General features: G+C 37.2%; 1 protein-coding gene across 7 annotated transcripts in view; it reads right to left on the bottom strand.

Moving 5' to 3' along the window:
- Positions 1-2,765: 2,765 nt before the first annotated feature.
- LOC122303998 (two pore calcium channel protein 1A-like) overlaps positions 2,766-18,888 on the bottom strand; it is a 47,906-nt gene continuing 31,783 nt past the window's right edge. Inside the window, exons 17-25 of one of the 7 annotated variants that reach the window (XR_006240885.1) lie at positions 17,250-17,418; positions 16,777-16,841; positions 16,450-16,540; positions 15,615-15,701; positions 14,508-14,585; positions 13,456-13,493; positions 13,271-13,358; positions 9,999-10,462; positions 2,766-3,167 (exon numbers count right to left, since the gene is read on the bottom strand). Coding sequence is in view for 2 of the 7 variants with exons in the window: in XM_043116004.1 (XP_042971938.1) it covers positions 13,271-13,358; positions 13,456-13,493; positions 14,508-14,585; positions 15,615-15,701; positions 16,450-16,540; positions 16,777-16,841; positions 17,250-17,418 (616 nt within the window). In the remaining 5 variants the exon portion in view is untranslated. The remainder of the gene's footprint in view (positions 3,168-9,998; positions 10,463-13,270; positions 13,359-13,455; positions 13,494-14,507; positions 14,586-15,614; positions 15,702-16,449; positions 16,541-16,776; positions 16,842-17,249; positions 17,419-18,888) is intronic. The other 6 variants (XR_006240884.1, XR_006240887.1, XM_043116004.1 and 3 more) reach the window with 6 other exon arrangements.

Genomic DNA, 18,888 nt, shown 5'->3' with positions numbered 1-18,888 from the left:
TGCAAGAGAATTGAGTTATTGCTACTCCGACCCAGGGCCCAATGTGTAAAAGGAAGATTGTTGGGATCGTTCCACATTGGTTGTGGAAGGGATTGATTGTCAGTTTATAACTATGAGGAAAAGCCTCATCTCTCATGAGCACTAGTAGTAAACTAGGTATAGTCAAATTTTGGCCAAACTTTAACTAGTTTACTTAAAAAACATCTACATCAAACTAGGCAAATGTACAGTAATTTTAACCATCACGGTTTTGACTAACCAAATCTAGCCAGCCCGTATCCTTGGCCAAATTATTTTTTGGCCATAAAATATTATTTTTTTGGCCAGAATAACCATTTCTTTTGATTTTTTTGGGCTTGTTCTTCACTTTCTCGCGTGCTTTGTTTATGGCTCCATTAGTTCAAACTGATCACAATGCTGGATTATGATTATCACTTCAAGATTTGGTGGGTTACTGATTATTTGATTAATGATCTTATCCATTTTCTTATTGTAAAAAAAGACTGTTAAAAAATTATATCCTTTAGAATAATATGAATGTTAGAAAATTAATGTGTACCTTTTTAATAATGAACAAATATTCTAATTATAATTATAATTAAAATAAATAAAAATGCCAAAATCAGTATTTTAATAGAATAGTAATGGATGTGAAGAGTTTGGACAATTTTGGGTAAATGGTAAACTCAAAAGAGTCCTACTACAGGAAGGTCCTTCAACCCAACAATGCAAAGCTATAACCAATAATTCATAGCATAGCACAACATGACGAAGCTAAATAGATAATGTAGTAAATATTAGAATACTGGTAACAAAGCGAAGTAGAGCATATTAGCAGACAACATCCGTAGCACCACATTCAGCTATAGCATGCACTAAACACCACACTTCAAAATACCCAGTCTTCCCTCTTCCGATGATTTAGATTTCTTTGTTGGACTAAAGTGCATTGAAAAACAAGAAGATTACAAGCCTTTTTAGGAGCATATGCTTGTTAAAATAAAGGCTGTTCGAGTCCACTGGCGTTCATACAAAACTCTTAGTTTTTGGCTCCCTAGTCTCTCTCAACCCGTACAGCTCCTTCTCTGTTCTCAACTTTTAGCCGTATAGGGGGGGAAGCTGATAAGTCACGTAAGTCCCTTAAGCCAAAATTCCAAATATTGGGATAACGTTGGACGTAACAAGCTATGCGGCATGCAGATAGGAAGGTGGGACGTAGTGGAAGAAGTTATGGCCACGTGAAGAATGAGGAGTACACTAGATGGACTGGGTCGTGGCTTAACGTGCAGAAGTGGAATGGATAGTTGAGAGTTTTACGTGTTTTACGTTACTTTTATTTCCGTTAGTTTTATTCTATTTTTATGTATTTGCATGCTCTGTTTTATACTCTGTTTTACGTGCATTGTAGTTCAGTTATTAGTTAGCAAGTTTCCTTGTTTCCAGCTTTCCATTTATTTCGTTTTCCTTGTACATGGCTTGGCTTATTTAAAGCAGCCGAAAGATATCAATGAGAAAAAGGTAATCAATTGTTTTCCAGAACTTTGCGGTACTTTCTCACCCGAAGAGAAACCCATTTATTTATTTGCATATTACGTGAGTTTGGGACCTATCAGAAGCTCCTCTCCACTTCCAAGAGCTCTCTCACAAGAGGTTCTTCTGCTTTGCCTTTGATGGCGCTTTAGGGATGGGGAAGGATCTCCTTGTTCCCACTTTACTCACTGGTTTTCCACCAACTACGCCGAAGATTCAACCACCATTTTGTTACATGTGTAGCCCCTCCATACTCCCTACAAGTCGGCAACCCCTATTTTTCTAGTTGCCACTTTGCGAGGCTTGTGAGCCAACATACCTTTGCCAGGGCGCATTGAGCTCACACGTTGACCAACTAATGATTCCGGCGATAAATTAATCAAGTAACCCTCAATTCCAGAAGAGCTCTAGCAACAACTATTGACCAATATACATGAATGCTTCAGATTGCAGCATCAAAATCGCCTCGCTACGGTCCTTTCCACATCAACGTTCCCTTCCATGCTCTCCCCTTTCTGACTCTTTCAAGAGCTAATTGTCTCGACTCTTGAGTTTTCAAAGCGCCATACTAGAAAACCCTTGGTAATTTAGACATGCTACTTGTATTTGTTGGTATTATTTTTATTTCTGGTTGTTTGTTCATGCATCTTTTACAAATCCTATATATATAGATTTTCTATAAATCCTACATTTTTCACAAAAACCTTTTATATAAAGATTTTTCTATCTTCAATGCTGCTATATAACTTCTATAAACGAGTGCTTTGGCCGAGATTTTTATTTTTATTCTAGCTCGAATTCCGTTATGACGGCCCCACTTTATGTACCTAGGCAACCAAAAGAAAATAGTTTTAGATGATGTTAGTCAAAGGGACCATTCGTTGATTGTGAATGGCTTTCAAAGCAAGTGAAATGTCGATCAATTGGGGCTCTATTCAGATGCAAAAACGACCCATCCACAATATTAAGATGCCGTAGAGCATATCTTATACAATCACAAATAAAATCATTTCGCTTCAGCAAATGGCTTCATATGATTTTAATTTTTTCTTTTTCTTTTCCCCACCTCTTCCCTCAGGTCTTCTTTTTTTTTTAAAGGCTTGTCTTTTCATTGTTTGAAAGAAGGGTGGGGGGAGGAAGAACATATTCCAAAAACTGGTAAAAAGGAATCTCATCACATTAAGAAAATGACAAAAAAAAAAAAAGAGGAAGGAGAGTTGGAAGTGAACAGAAAATTTAACTTCAATCAAATATTAAAGCAGACTATTCTAGAAATTATGAGAAATTATGAGACATTCTTCCGCTGATAAATGTTCCAACATCCGTCCGTTAATTTTCACGTGCCACCAATAGGGCTACGATAACAAATACAAATCTAACAAAAACTGTATTGGTAGTGCTATGGGAGAACATAAAATATGCATACTCACAGACTTCAACCAGACTGAAAAATTAGTAGCATCTATATATGTATTCCTCGTCCCATACAAATTCCATGAAAAAGGGTCTCTTTGGCGTGTGCATGGCACACTGCTTGAAGCTATTACATTGCTCCTTTTCACCACGAGAAGTCAGTTCCAGCACCTCTTTAATTTTTGCTTCACAAATCAATAAAGATCGCAAAGAGGGGGAAATATCTATAGTTCAACAAGACAGAGAATGTCAGCTTAGCAATTGCAAGGGCTAGCAAACACTAAAGAAAATAAAATTCTATAAGATTTATCACAGCATCCATGCGATTCTGGGAAGGAGGTATAGTCTTTAAATTTAAATTGCCAAAAGCTACTGTGAGAAATTGTAAAGATCTGACTTTAAATTCAATGGACAACAGGATGTAGGTTTTTTTTTATTTTGAGGATTGAATACTATAATAGTCCATGTGGTTTGCCTGTGGACAGATTTGTTCTTATTGGTTGAAACCTACATCCTGTAGGTAGTCTCTCAAAAAAATGTATTAGCATAAGGGAGTTTTGAAGCGTCGGGCCAACCCATCAGCAGCGCCGTCGTTTCGTACATCTCCCCTACCGGGAGTATGTCAACGAGGAAGGGCTCGGAGGAGAGGGCGGATTTGAGAGCTCTCAGTCCGATAGAAGAGAAAGATGCCAGTTTCAGCTGTTCGACAGAGCTGTTGGTGGTTGTGTCTGCACAGAAAGGTGCGACGAGGGAAATCGAGCAGAATGGGTGTACTCCGGCGATGACAACTTCGACGGCAACGTCTTCTCAGGAGTTTTTGGAAGCGTGGGGAACCTGTCAGTGTACGAGATGGTCTGAGATCAAAGCTTTGTAAGGTTTCTTCATCAAAGAGTGTTTCGATGGTGGAGGAAACGTGTCTAGGAGGGCCCGTGAGGGTGGGAAGTCAGATGGAGACTGATGATGTGCTATCACCTTCGGTTTCTGGATGGAAAATGGGAGGGTCGAGTAAGAAGCAGGGCAGGAATATAGAAGTTCTGCCTGTTCAACTCTCTCAGACAAGTAAGGGAGAAATAAGGGAGGAAGGTGTAAATATGGTGGATGAGGTGGTTATGAATGAGGGAGTGGAAAATCAAGCTATTAATGCTGTTGGTTTGTTGAAGAATGGAGATACTTTTTCCGAGAATAACTTTTTTTGTGATGCAAAGTGTCCTGTTTGCTGTTCAAAGGATGAGGAGGGTGTGTTTGGACTTTCGTGCAATCCAACAGAGGAATTTTCTCCAGTTCCTCTTTGTTCTGTTTTCCCTGATATTGAGTGGGATGCAGAATCTTCAGACTGGGTGTTGAGAAAGGTGGATGAGATTAAAGTGTGTGGGTGTGTCTTGTGATGGGTTTGAGGAACAGTTTAGAGCTTTACCGATTGCTATTGAGGCTGGTCAGCCTTCGTTGGCCAGATCTGCTTTAAAGAAGGAGATGGAATTCAAAAGGTTGTCGTGCTCAGTAAACGGAAGGGAGGAAGTGTTCTTAGGAACAAGGGAAAGAAAAGGGCTGTGATGGATTCCAGATGAAGCCAAAGATTATTTCTTGGAATGTTAGGGATCTTAATGATCCTCGAAAACGTCTTCGGGTGAAAAAATTGGTTTCAAAATTGGAGGGTGGATGTGATTTGCCTTCAAGAAACTAAACTGAAATTTGTGAATTAGGCTATTGTTCAGAGTTTGTGGAATTGTAGTAGTGTGGGATGGGTAGAGTTGGTGTCCAATGGGGCTTCGGGTGGAATTATAATAATGTAGAATAGGAGGGTGATGGAGTTGAGGGATCATTTTGTGGGGGAATTCTTGGTGGCTTGTCATTCTAAGAGTCTTGAGGATGGATTTGAATGGGCATTTGCTAGAGTATATGGTCCTACTGTGGATTGTAGTAGGATTTTATTATGGGATGAGATGTCGGGTGTTTGTGGATGGTGGAATTTACCTTGGTGGGGATTTTAATCTCACTCATTTCCCTAGGAGATCAGGGGATGTTGGAAAATAGATAATTGATTCCCTCAATCTTTGGTATATTAGGAAACTTATATATATGTATCTTTGACTTCCCGAAACCTGTTTTAGGAAGGAAAGTTTCCTATTTTATTTTCCTTGTAATTAGCTCTGTAAATCAGCCATGTAATCGCATATATATAGTCCGTGTAAAGGCTACAATCAAATCAATACAATTGATTCATTTTTTTCCCACATGGTATCAGAGCTTTAGGCTCTTTTCTTGGATTCTTGGCCTTCATTGCCATGAATCAATGACTGAAATCAAAGTATCCAATACTATGGCACAATCTGAGGACACCTTTTCACATCAGTCATTTGGTGACCTGCAAAACATTCAAGCAGCATATAGGCTGAACGAAAAGAACTACTTGAAGTGGTCCCAATTTATTCGAACCTATTTGAAGGGAAAGGGAAAGCTTAGCCATCTCCTAGGGACTGAACTGAAGGAAGGAGATCCATAGTACGATGCATGGGATGAAGCAGATTCCAAGATCATGGAATTCGATGAACCCGGAGATTAGTGACACTTTTATGTTTTCATCCTCAGCCAAAGAAATCTGGGATGCAGTTTGACAGACGTACTCGAAGGCCCGTGATGCAGCTCAAGTATACAAGATCAAGGTCAAGACCAGTGCAACTAGACAAGGCAGTAAAACTGTAACCGAATATACCAACTCGCTGAAAAATCTGTGGCAGGAACTTGATCATTACCGGTGCATAGAGACTAAATGTGCACCAGATGCTGCCATCTTAAAAAGTTTTATTGAGAAGGATCGAGTCTACGACTTCCTCGCAGGACTTTAACGTAGAATTTGATTAGGCCAGGGTCCAAATTCTCGGCAAAGAAGAGGTACCATCTATCAATGAGACTCTCTCTCTCTGATTTGTGCTGAGGAAGGTTGCAGGGGCGTTATGTTGGAACCCCAAGTTCTGGAAGGTTCAGCCATGGTGACTAAAACAGAGCAGCAACCAATACAAGAGAACGTGAAGAGAGATCCATTGAGATACTCGAGACGAGATAACAAAGATGCCCTCTGGTGCACTTATTGCAAGAAACCACAGCATACTAAAAAAAATTGTTGGAAGTTGAATGGCAAACCACCAAGCAAAGAATGGGGTTACCAAGGAGGACAACAAAGGAATCCAAATCAAGCCTACTTCACCACGACTCAACCCACAAATCAGCAACATCAAGAAAATTCCCAAAATCTGGTTCAGCTCAATAAAGAAGAGATCGAGAAATTTAGGGGACTTTTGGGATCATTGGAGAAGCCTACTGGTGTATGCATGTTCTCTTGCACTCTCAGGCGAGTTCTCTATTTCTCAAGGATTAAATGTCTCATATGAACCTATTAGGAATCTATGGGTTATTGACTTAGGAGCCACGAATCATATGATTCACTCTTCACTACATTTTAACACTTATACCCCATACCCAAGCAATCAAAAAATAGTCATTGCCGATGGTTCTCTCACTACAGTAGCTGGTCTAGGGGATATCCGTGTCAATCCATCTCTTATCCTAAAAAATGTTCTTCATGTCCCCAAATTATCCACCAACCTAGTATCTATCCAAAAAACAAACTCATGATATTAACTGCAATGTGGTTTTCTATCCCTCATACTGTGTATTTCAGGACCAGGATTCGGGGAAGAGGATTGGATTTGCTAGGGAAAAGGACAGGCTCTACTATTACCAAATATTGTCAGGAATAAATTATCTTTGTCACTGTTATCATCATCCAATAGAACACCATTTGGCTTCATCATTTTAGACTAGGGCACCCATCATTTGGAGTTTTAAAAACTATGTTTCCTTCATTGTTTAAAGGGCTGAATTCTAAACCTTTTTTCTGTGATGTATGTAAGTTTGCAAAACATAAACATGTACTCTTTCCAATAAGTAATGAGAGAAGTTCAGTTCCATTTGATTTGATTCATAGTGATATATGGGGCCCTCCACAGTTCCAAATGTTTCAGGTTCACGATGGTTTCTCTCTTTTATCGATGATTGCACTAGAGTCTCTTGGATCTTTCTCCTCAAAACCAAATCTGATGTAAGCAGTGTGCTCCCAAATTTTCATAACATAGTTCAAAACCAGTTTGGTGTTAAAATAAAAAATTTAGATCGGATAATGCACGAGATTATTTCAATCGTATCTTATTTCCTTACTTCCAAAAAGAAGGTATTATCCATGAATCCTCTTGCATTAATACCCCACAGCAAAATGGCATTTCTGAGGAAGAATGGTCATTTGCTAGCCACAACCCAAGCCTTCCTTTTCCATCAAAATGTTACAAAAACTTATGGGGGAAGGCTGTACTCATAGCTACATATATCATATACCGACTGCCATCAAGGGTGCTAGGGTTTAAAACACCAATGGAGACACTTTCTCAGTTTTATCCCAATCTAAGAATAACAAATCATCTCATTCCACGAATTTTTGGTTGCACGGCCTTTGTTCATATTCATAGCCATCAAAGAGGAAAACTGGATCCAAGAGAAATTAAGTGTGTTTTTGTGGGGTATTCATTAACCCAAAAGGGGTACAAGTGTTATCATTCACCTACCAGGAAGTTCTTTGTTTCTATTGATGTCACATTTGAGGAGCAACAATCATACTTCACTCAGCATTATCTTCAAGGGGAGCCCTCGTCATTCATTGAACATAAGGACAGAGATTTGTTTTTACTTGACTTACCATCGAATCCTTCAATTCCTCAAACCTCAAACTCAACCCCTAAATTTGTCCAATCCACTCCCACAGCCCATGAATATGTCCAATCCACTTCCGTACCTGTTGAACCATCTCAAACTATGATAGATAATGATGAATTTCGTGACTCTAGAAGATTTGTGCACTTTTACTCAAGATGAAGATATTTGGACCCTAATCCTAAGCAAATTCAAGCTTCAACTCCATTTCTTGAGAATGAGGTAAGTCCCGATATTTCTCCTCCATCAACTTATGATCATGATCTTCCTATTGCTATTAGGAAAGGCACAAGAGAATGCACTAAACACTCATTGTACCCTTTATCAAAGTTTGTGTGATTTAGAAAATTCTCACAATCACATAGGAGTTTTCTAGTTAGCTTAAATACCATTCCTATTCCTAATACTTTATCTGAGGCATTATCTAATGAGAATTGGAGAAATGCTATGAATGAAAAGATGCGGGCACTAAAGAAAAATCAGACATGGGAAATTACAGATTTACCACCCAGGAAGAAAGTTGTGGGACGCAAGTGGGTGGTTACAGTGAAGTAAAAGTCAGATGGTTCCTTGGAGAGAAACAAGGCCAAACTAGTGGCAAAAGGATACACACAAACCTATGGTGTTGAGTATCAGGAAGCATTTGCTCCAGTGGCTAAGATGAGAAGGAGAAGGAAGCCTTGAGAAAGTGTCTTGTAAGAGAATTTGAAAAAAAAAAAAACTTGGAAGACTAAAGTATTTTCTGGGAATTGAAGTAGCTCATTCCAAGAAAAGCATCTTTATTTCACAACAAAAATATGTAACTGGTCTTTTATGAGAGACAGGAAAGTTGGCATGTAAACCTGTCTCCACACCGATCGAGCCAAACCACAAACTTGGAGAGGCAAATGAAGATCCAGCTGTAGAAAAGGAAATGTACCAAAAACTAGTAGGAAAACTCTTATAACTTGCTCACACACGGCCAAACATTGCATATGCCATGAGTGTGGTTAGTCAATTTATCCACAGCCCGAGAGAAGTTCACCTACAGGAAGTGTACTGTGTACTACATTACCTAAAGGCCAATCCTGGCAAGGGAATTCTTTTTAGAAGAAACGCCAAATTGATTCTTGAAGCATACACCGATGCTAATTATGCAGGCTCACCAATTGATAGGAGGTCTACCATAGGTTACTATACTTTCCTTTGAGGCAATCTTGTCATCTGAAGGAGTAAGAAGCAGAATGTGGTTGCTAGATCAAGTGCAGAGGCAAAATTTAGGGCGATGGCTCAAGGTGTGTTCGAATTATTATGGCTCAAGATAATTCTAGAAGACCTTAGAATGAGATGGGAAGGACCAATGGAATTATTTTGTGACAAGAAGTTGGCCATCAACATTGCTCACAATCCTGTTCAACATGATAGAACAAAGCACATTGAAGTGGATAGACACTTCATAAAAGAGAAGTTGGATAGTGGATTGATTTGTACCACATATGTTGACTACTAAAAATCTTAGAATAAGAGGTATGTTCATTGCTAATTGGTGTGTTGTGTAAGAAGGATGGAGACTATGTAAATCACCTCTTTCTTCATTGTGAAGTGGCTAGATTCTTGTGGAATGAGGTTTTGAATTGAGCTGGTTTTTTTTTTTGGATAATGCCCAAGGAAGTGGTGGATTTATTAGTAGGGTGGAAAGGTTTGAAGGGTAGTAAGAATGTTGTTCATGTTTGGAAGATGATTCCTTCTTGTCTCATGTGGTGTCTATGGCTTGAAAGGAATGAGAGATGCTTCAAAAACAAAGAACGATCATTGAGAGATCTTAGGGATTTCTTCTTTAGTGCTTTGAGAATGTGGGCTAAAGTTTTTGTAACGGAAGACATTTTCCAGTTTCTGTTTTAGTTCTTGGAAAGTAGTAGGTATTTCCTTTGTATACGTCATATGTACTTGGGCTTATGCCTATTTCTTGGGAATAAAATCTTTCAAAGTTGAAAGTCTAGTAAGTAAAAAAAGGGGGGGTTGATTGATCAAAGTTGAAAGTCTAGTGAGTAAAATGTTAAAAATTAGAGAATATGGGCTAATATATCCAAAAGGCAAACCACGGTAATTATTTTAGTATTTAACCCTTCTTTTTAATAGTCTCACAAAGCCATCAAATATTTTTTAATAAATTATATCTATTAGAGGGCATTATTATAATAAGTATAATACATGAGATTATAATATGAGATTATAATCGTCAATTGTATGTTTATGGAAACATAATGAATAAACACAAGTTTGAATAAATGGCTTTTTCCTCTTGTTTGTGTTCTCACCATGTTTTACAACATGGTATCAGAGTGTGCTTTCTAGATTGTTGCTGATTCCATTTGATTTTGTCCGTTTGATTGCATATATCAGAAAGAAAAAGAAAAGAAACAAACTGAGTTTCTTCCGGGTGGTGGTTGTTTGACACCGTCAGTTTTCAGTTGGTATGGGTCAATTGTGGTTGCCGCAACACTTTCTGTGGCGATTGGTGGTGCAACGGTGCCGTTGGGTGTGGTTGGAACGGATTTTTCTAGCGCAACACTTGGGTTGACGTTGTTTCCAGCATCATATGAGGTAATGGCTGCCAGATTTGAGCTCACGATCTTCTGTACTATCCGGTGACTTTCCCGTCGCCAGAGGTTGCCAGTAGTGCCACCTTTGCCAATAATATTGAAACTGAGGGCGTGTTTGGTGACGGTGCTTAGATATTCAGCCTTGGGTTGAGGGTGTCTGCTCCTATCTTGAATAGCACCTGTTTTGTAACAAAAATAAGGTAACCCATAGCCCACTTATTCTAGTTTAAGATAAATTAAATCCGAGTTTCAGATTAGATCTGGTACAAGGCCATCCGTACTGGTACATACAGGTTTCATACTGGTTTGGATTCAATATTGGTCGGTTCATATCAGTTTTAACTTGATACATATCGGTTCAAGTGATGAGTATATGTAAAGAGCTCAAAATGTATCAACCTATTACTTCTAATGTTTCACGTATGCAACAATAACGTGAAGACTTCAATGTTGTTCAGTTCCTTGTTGGCTTGAAGCCAGAATATGAGTTTGTCCGTTCCCAAATTTTGGCTAGTCCATAGCTTCTCTGATTTCATGATATGTTCTCTCTACTTCAATATGCCACATTGTTTGGACATCGATCTCAGTTGTTTTTTATCAGACTAGTGAGAGATCTGCCTTAGTTGCCTCTAATAGGAATCACAATGTTCCTCCTGTTGGGTGTGAAGGTTACGACGGTAAAGGTGCACCTGGGGGCTATAACATCAAGGGTGCTTGCACTCGAGGCCATGACTCTCATAAGTGTACCCATTGTGGTTGCAGTAATCACTTGGTAGACTATTGTTCGGATTTACATGGTAGACCACCTGGGTCCACTAATCAGGTCATTTGTCAAGATACTAGCTCACCATCAGCTATCTCCAATCCACCTCCAGATTCAAATATGATACACCATACCAAGGGATGAGTATGCTCAGCTTTTGTCTCGCACGTGGGTTCCTTCATCTTCCACGGCTACTCTTGCTTGATTAGATACAACTTTTGCATGTATTCTCTTATCCACTCAAGATCCATGGATCATCAATTCAGGAACTAAAGAACATATGACCGCTTTAACCTATTCCTTATCAAATTTAAATAATGTAATATCTCCAAAGAGTGTTCCTCTTGCTAATAGTTCTCTCGTTAAAGTTGCAAACGTTGAATCCACTATGCTTACCGACTTTATATCCTTTTTTATATGCTCCCATATTTCCTTTTAATTTGTTATCTATTAGTAAGATTACTCAAAATCTCAAATATTCAGTAAGTTTTTACCCCTCTTTATGTATCTTTCATGATCACAATGCAAGAAGACTGGTATGGACCATGAAGGTAGTAAGCGTATTATATTGATTTCAAGCATTCACCCACTCGAGCTCTCACATCCTTATCATCATCTGCTTTTGATGGCATTTTCGCCTTCCTCACCCTTCCATTTCCCTTTTGAAATGTCAAATTAGGAATCTTGGAAATGTATCTTTCTTCCCTCTTAAGCGTGTCAACTTAGCAAAGACCATCATGTGTCTTTTGTACCTCGGGTTGATAATCATGCCTTGAGTCCCTTTTGAATTGATTCACTGATGTATGGGAACCAATCAATATTGAATCAAATAAGTTTTAGTATTTTGTTACATTTGTGAATGATTATTCTCGTATGACATGGTTGTTTCTGATGAAGGCATGATCTTAATTTTTTTCCATATTCTAAATATTTCAGAAAGAAATTAAAATCCAATTTGAATAGAAATTTCAAGTTTTGCGTTATAACAATGTTAAAGAATATCAATCTAATTCTTTTGCTACTTAAGTAATAAAAGAATTGTCAATCAAACCTCATGTTCTTATACCCCCAACAAAACGATGTGGCTGAAAGTAAAAACCGTCATTTTTTAGATGTAACCTAACTTTTTCTTCACATGCATGTATGTTCCTAAAAGTTTTTGGAGTGATGGAGTCCTTACTACTTGTCACCTTATTAACCGCATACCTTCATCAGTCCTCAATGGTGCCTATCCTTTCTCTCTTTTGTTCCCTACATCTCCTCCATTTTCTCTTCCTCCAAAAAATTTTTGTGTGTGTTTGTTAAGTTTATAACGTTGGCTCAGGTTTTGATAAACTTGATCCACGTGCTACCAAATGTATTTTGTTGGTTATTCCCAGACTCAAAAATGATATCAATGCTACAATCTCGTTCTTAGATGCTACTTCACTACGTTGACGTCACATTCTTTTGAGTCCATACCCTATTTCTCACACACATCTTCAATTGGCAAGCGTGATCTTCTACCATTACCCTTCCTTCTCACCCTCACCCACTCTTCACCACTAGTTTCCAGCACCTTACATTGTTCCCTTACAGGTTTATTTGCGTTGCTCATGGCCATTGGCTCCCATGCCTCCACCAATCTCATCTCCATCTTCAGATCCTAAGTAACCTAGTACTTCAGATTCTTAGCCTATTGCTCTCAGAAAAGGTACTCATTCTTACGTTTCTCAATATCCAATTAGCCAGTTTGTCTCTTGTCATGCCTTATCTCCTTCATTCTCATGTTTTACTTCTCAACTTTCAAAGCATTTTGTTCCTAAAATAGTCTAGGATGCTCCGGTGTGGAGGACAACTATGAAGAATGAAATGGATGCCATTCACCATAATGGGACATGGTTCTTGTTCCACTACTACCTAGTAAACAACCTATCGGCTGTAAATGGGTGTATAAAGTCAAATTCCATCCTAATGGTTATGTGGAACATCTGAAAGCACGCTTGGTCGCTAAGGTTTACAGTCAAACTTATGGAGTTGGTTATGAGACCATCTCCCCAATTGTATGTTTAGCAATTTTTTTTTTTTTTTCCCGATAAGTTGTATGTTTAGCATATATAGTGGAATATTTATGAATAAACACAAGCATGAACAAATGGTTTTTCCCTCTTGTTTGTGTTCTCTCTATGATTCACAACAATATCATTAGGTATAATTCAGTTATGAAAATTGGAATGATGCCAACCTATGGATTAGAAGACTCAGGTTGTTCGAGCTCTGCACTCAACATATGATGAAGAAGAGCATCAACCCTTTGGCTTCGTGATTTTGTGCTGCACCAAACCAAAAAAATGAGACCAGGTTATCTTTAACATCCAAAATAAAAGTAAATGTGAGCTTTCTAGAGTGACAACTAGTTAGCATAGGTACCCCACAGATCGTCGGCGCCCCTTTCCTCCATCCACTTCCTAGTTTGAGAATGCAAAAAAATAATAATTAAAATTTGAAACCATTTTGCTAGAACAATAAAATCAGGTGAGAGAAAATATTAGACACCACTATAAGGGGAAAGAAAACTACTACAAGAAACAAATTAGTGAATATTCTTATTGCTAAATCTGTTGCTGCTCGAGAATTTTCTTACTATTTAAGAGTCCTACTCGGAAAAATTCAATCAAGTTTCAGTGACAAATTGTAGAGTCCTACTCGGAAAAATTCAATCAAGTTTCAGTGACAAATTGTACAATTGGGAAGTATTTTTAAACAATTTTGAGCCATTTTGACTGACAAGTTCACGGTATTACTTGTACAATTAACAGAACTCATTAAGCAATTCTAATGGAGATGATACATTGTGCGGATAGAAATGATTTAAACATTTCTATTATGCAAAGAAATTTCACTTAACTGTGTCCTTTAACACCATAAAATGATTTACCAAAGAGATTAGCAAAATATCTAGACACAAGGTAACTTTCAGAACACATAGGCGATGCTGAGCAATTTGCAGCAGAACCTCCATCTTGAACCAACATAACTCTATAAACACCATTGAAGTTTTGAGCAACATTATTCTGTAAACCAACAACCTTTCAAACTATTTTAGCTTTAAGAAACTTCAAATTTCGTGCATTATTATATAACTGTTGACATGAGAGTGAATTAATAATGAAAATCAGCAGTAGGCAAACCTAGGAGTATCCTTGGTTGTATGCATTAAAACTCAAACCCCTTAACTTTTGAATGAATCTCTTCCATCAAAAGGATTAGTCCGATGGTTAATTAAAACCCAAAATTCACAAGTTAGACAGCATCCATGCCATATTTTTGTTTCTTGATTTGCATCTGTATTCATTCATCAAAGATTTTCTTAAGATAACATTAAGTAAAAGGGGAGTAATTTATCTGCATCATGATCGGTTTTTCACAGAGGGACATGGCAGTATATTTTCCATTGTAATAAAAAGTTTAGAACTACAAACCTTGTCCTGCTCATTACAGTTTTCTGATAACTCAAGATCCGTTTCAGCAAAGAATGCCTCCAAGACAAAAGCTATAATCTGAAATTGCATTGAAGAGAAGTTTTCAAGTTTAATTTTACTTATGAATTGCAATAAGCAAAACAATTAAGATAAAGACAAGACACCCACAGCAGCGAAGGCTACAGTGGTCATGTTCCATACTCCCAAAATACAAAGATCCCAAAAACATTCAAAGGAAGTTACTCTTAAAGACCCTGTCCAAAATCATGAGTAAAATCTGGATATCAGAACCAGGGACCCTTATCTAACCAAACCAAACCAACAAACAGCTATAAGGGTTTTCGGTTGAATCATGTAAGGCTACTATTCAATAGTATTTCCTAGAGAAAGGTAATTAATGTCCTCCGGGTGAAATTAGAGGAAATATAATAGTAAAGATATATTTGAACTTCTGGTTTAGTCCGCTCAGAAAATATGATTCTGCAGCACCCATTTCAAAAAACAAGTTGATCTACCCAATAAATCACAAAACAAACTAATGGCAGGCATTGTGCTTCTGCAACAGTTAGGCCTTGTTTGGATGGTCGGATGAGATGAAATGAGAAATCTGTGAATAATAGTGAGATGGTTTGTGAATAGTAGTGAAATAGTTTGAGTTAAAATTTTTATTGGGTTTTGGGAAATTAGAGGGAAAAGGTTGAATAAATACATTATAAAGTTAAAATAATGTTATAATATAATATTTTTAATATTATTTTTTATTTGGGATTTGAAAAAGTTGAATTTTGTTTTATGTTTTATATGAAAGATTGGGAAAGTTGTAATAATTAGTAATGATTAGATGAAAAAGTATGAAAAAGAGAAATTGAAAAGTATTTGTGTTTGAGTAGTGTTTGGATGTTGAGATAAGATGGGATGAGATGGACCAAGTAACCAACTTCTTATCCAAACAGGGCCTTAGACTACAAGCCAATGAGCTTTAGCTCAAATGACATCTCCCTCTTTAGTAAGTGCAAAACTCACTGGGTGTGGATATTACTTTTCAAAATAATATAACATAAACGACAAGGTAAATGAAACAGGGAAGTATTATTGAATAAAATTTACCAAATTCAAGAGCAGTAACACTGTTATTAAGTAAAAGCTGACAAAATAAGCGAGTGTCCATGACGTTCCGGTTAATTCCTTGTAGCTCTGAAATGGTGAACACAATTAATTCATGAACCCAAGGGTAGACTAAATTACAATTCCACTTTAATTAATCAAACCATAAAAGTAAAAGCACAGAATTGAAGATAACCTGCTGAAAACAAAGGAATGCTCAAACATGTTATAAATTCATAATATCAGCTGTATGAACTACATATGGTTCAAACCGTGAAAAATTTCTCTAGAGGAACCTGTATCAGGTAATGCTTTTGTTCCAAGTAACCTCACTGAGCCAAAAGGATTCTAGACTTGGTACTGGGCCTGATGGCACAAGATCAAGTAATACCGAATACAGGATACATTAGGCGGTGCCTACACGAATCCCTAGGGTCCTGCATAGCTTCGAGATGCATGCATTGATGGTTTGGATTTGTGAAATCTTTGGAATGAATGGCAAAAAAAACTCTCATAGTTTTTACACTTCCTATCCACGTATTTGCCGTAGGTACTTCATTGTTGTTAACCTATCATTACCTCTCGCACAAAGAAGCCACTCAATCTTCCATCACTATGGATTAGAATAAAAAAAGTCCAAATGCTCATGATCACATGTGAAAATATATAAGAGAAACAGGCAGTAGTTAGTCAATTTCCCTGATAGATTCCATGGGAACAAGCAAACAAGCATCATGAGAGAACAACTCAACCTAGAATACCATTCACTAATCAGAAAAAGATGATAACGCAGAATAGTATATACTACTTATAAATTGTTTGTAGACAGCAGTCATACCTGCATCCATATTTGCCAATTTCCCAAAACTAGTAGATTAAAAAGTGTCACCATCCCATTTGGATAGTCGTTGAAATTGAACAGTAAATAACTGATTTTGTCAAGAAAACTAAAGTGACTGAAGATATCAGCATTCTCTCTGGCACTAGAACCTTTGCAGGAACGAGAAACAAGCCAAATGAGATTAAATAACGATAACTAATAGAATTGCCTAAAATTACTTAATTAGCCTTTTTTGTCAGTATCATACAGAAAGATATCACAGTCATGCGATGGATGGATTGAATCAAAGCCAAGGAAATACTTCCTTCAGTAAATAAAGGATACTCGTCATCAGCAAGTTCTGTTCCTTCCAAACTGGCATTTCCATCATTGACAATTCCACCAAAGATCTAAAAATCAGATAGAAAAAAGAACAAATTGGGAAGAATGTTGTAACAGTAACATAAAGGAGACATCAGATGTCCAAAAGATATGCCACTTTAAGTAACAACAATCGATAGACCACAATTTCAACCTTTAAAATGTAGATGCCTTGGAGCCTTTGACACATTGACAATCAATTATACATAAGGATGACCTACACTGTATTTAATTTTAAAACTGCAAAAATACATAACCAAGAGCAGATTTGGGACACTATAAACTTAATATTTCCAAATATATTGAATTAAGAAATAAAGGATCAGTACAGGTTATAAAATTTTCTTAATCCCAACAATAGAGAAGCACAAATTAATGAAGAAGGTCATCAGAAAGGGCATCTTTTTACTTTCTTTGAAAGCAAGCAAAAGAATTACCTGCACACCAAGAGAACAATAAATACAAAGGACACAAAATATGGTCCCAAGGTATGGCATCAAGCTTGGTATAAGGGTTATGAAAGTGGCAATGAAGGCACGGTAACGCTGAACATACATCAGTAGCCTTATCAACCTTAACATTCTTGCAAGGAGAAGGTAGCGAATCCTGTTGACATAGAATGATGAGATTTAATAGTTGATATGCATTCATAGGTAAGCAAGCGCTTAATTAGCTATTATAACCATAGAAGTGTTACGAGAGAATTACGGAGAGGATTTTATGGGATTAGTTTTGTAACATTAGGCTGGAAGACGCGGTTGTAAATTAGGTAGAATTAGGTACCGACTGCTGTAAATAGTTGACATATGTACCTTCCTATGTGAGCATCCTATGTAAATATATTTTCTATATAGATGAAAGAAATCCGAGAGAAAGGGCATTGAGACCAAAACTAAGAAAACTAACAAGAAGTACCATTTAAAACTTGTAACTTCAGAATTTTTTAACATCAGAAGAAACCAATTATGTGCAGATTAATGGAATGAAGCTTGATACTGGTATAATTCCTTTCCAATTGTGCTGTTGAATAAATCAATCAAAGAAAACTGAACTCAATCGAACTACACCTAGTCCCAACAAAATTATGGTTACCTTCATAAACCCGTTTTCAACATATAAGTTAACCACGTGTATCTTTTCAGTCATTTTCTCCTCTCTAAAGGCATACTCTCTGCCAACACATTGTTTAGTGTTGCTGAAAAACTAAATAGACAAATAGAATGACATCAAGGATGTTCATCCTTTTTACTATGAGATCCAAAGATAGCAAAGCTTGAAACCAGACTCATACAAGTTTTGGTAAATTAAAAGGTCTTGGACCAACCCCACTGGCAACCATAGACATTGGCTTTTGATGCAACTATGAATGCCTGAATTCTTCTCCCAAAGTTCGCTCTCAGCCAGATTTCAAGGTGTACAAATCATTTTTCCTGCCCCAGTCACATCCTATCTGACTCAAGATTTCATCAGCTACATCTGCTTCCGATTTAAATATTGTCTCTAGTGCAATCTTTAGCTAGGTAAAGATCCACATTAAAAAGCTAGACATTAAGACCTTTTTTAGGATGAAAAATAAAAGCTTGCAATTTAAATGGAAAAAGGTACACCAGAAATACAAAAGAAAAAATACACCTAATGATGCAGATATCAAAGGAAACTAGGGTTTTCTTTTCTTAAGATGTGGCAGTCTCCTAATAGGATATGTTTTCTAATAGTTATCTTGTATTTAAATTCAACTTGTACATATTTAGATAGGATAAAATCAGATTAGTTTAGATAGAGATAAAGATTTAGTTTGTTGAGATTAGATAGAGATAAAGATGTAGTTTGTTGAGATTCAAATTTGAATTCTCAATCTTATCTTTGTAATTATTTCTATATAATGAGAAGGAAGCACCTAAAATGGATTATTCAGCCAAATCTGACAGCAGATCCTAAGCTAAAAGCATTACCAATGACACGAGTGCTAGTATTCCTGCATTCAAGCAATCTGCTCCTTGGTAGGGGCTATCCTTCATTTTTAGAAATGAGAAGATGCTCTATCCCTTTTCCTCAGTTAATCTATTTCATATCACC

The sequence above is a fragment of the Carya illinoinensis genome, chromosome 3 (assembly GCF_018687715.1).
Source record: "Carya illinoinensis cultivar Pawnee chromosome 3, C.illinoinensisPawnee_v1, whole genome shotgun sequence".
Lineage (NCBI taxonomy): Eukaryota > Viridiplantae > Streptophyta > Magnoliopsida > Fagales > Juglandaceae > Carya > Carya illinoinensis.
Note: the sequence above shows the minus strand (reverse complement) of the source record. Positions and strands in the feature narration are given on the sequence as shown.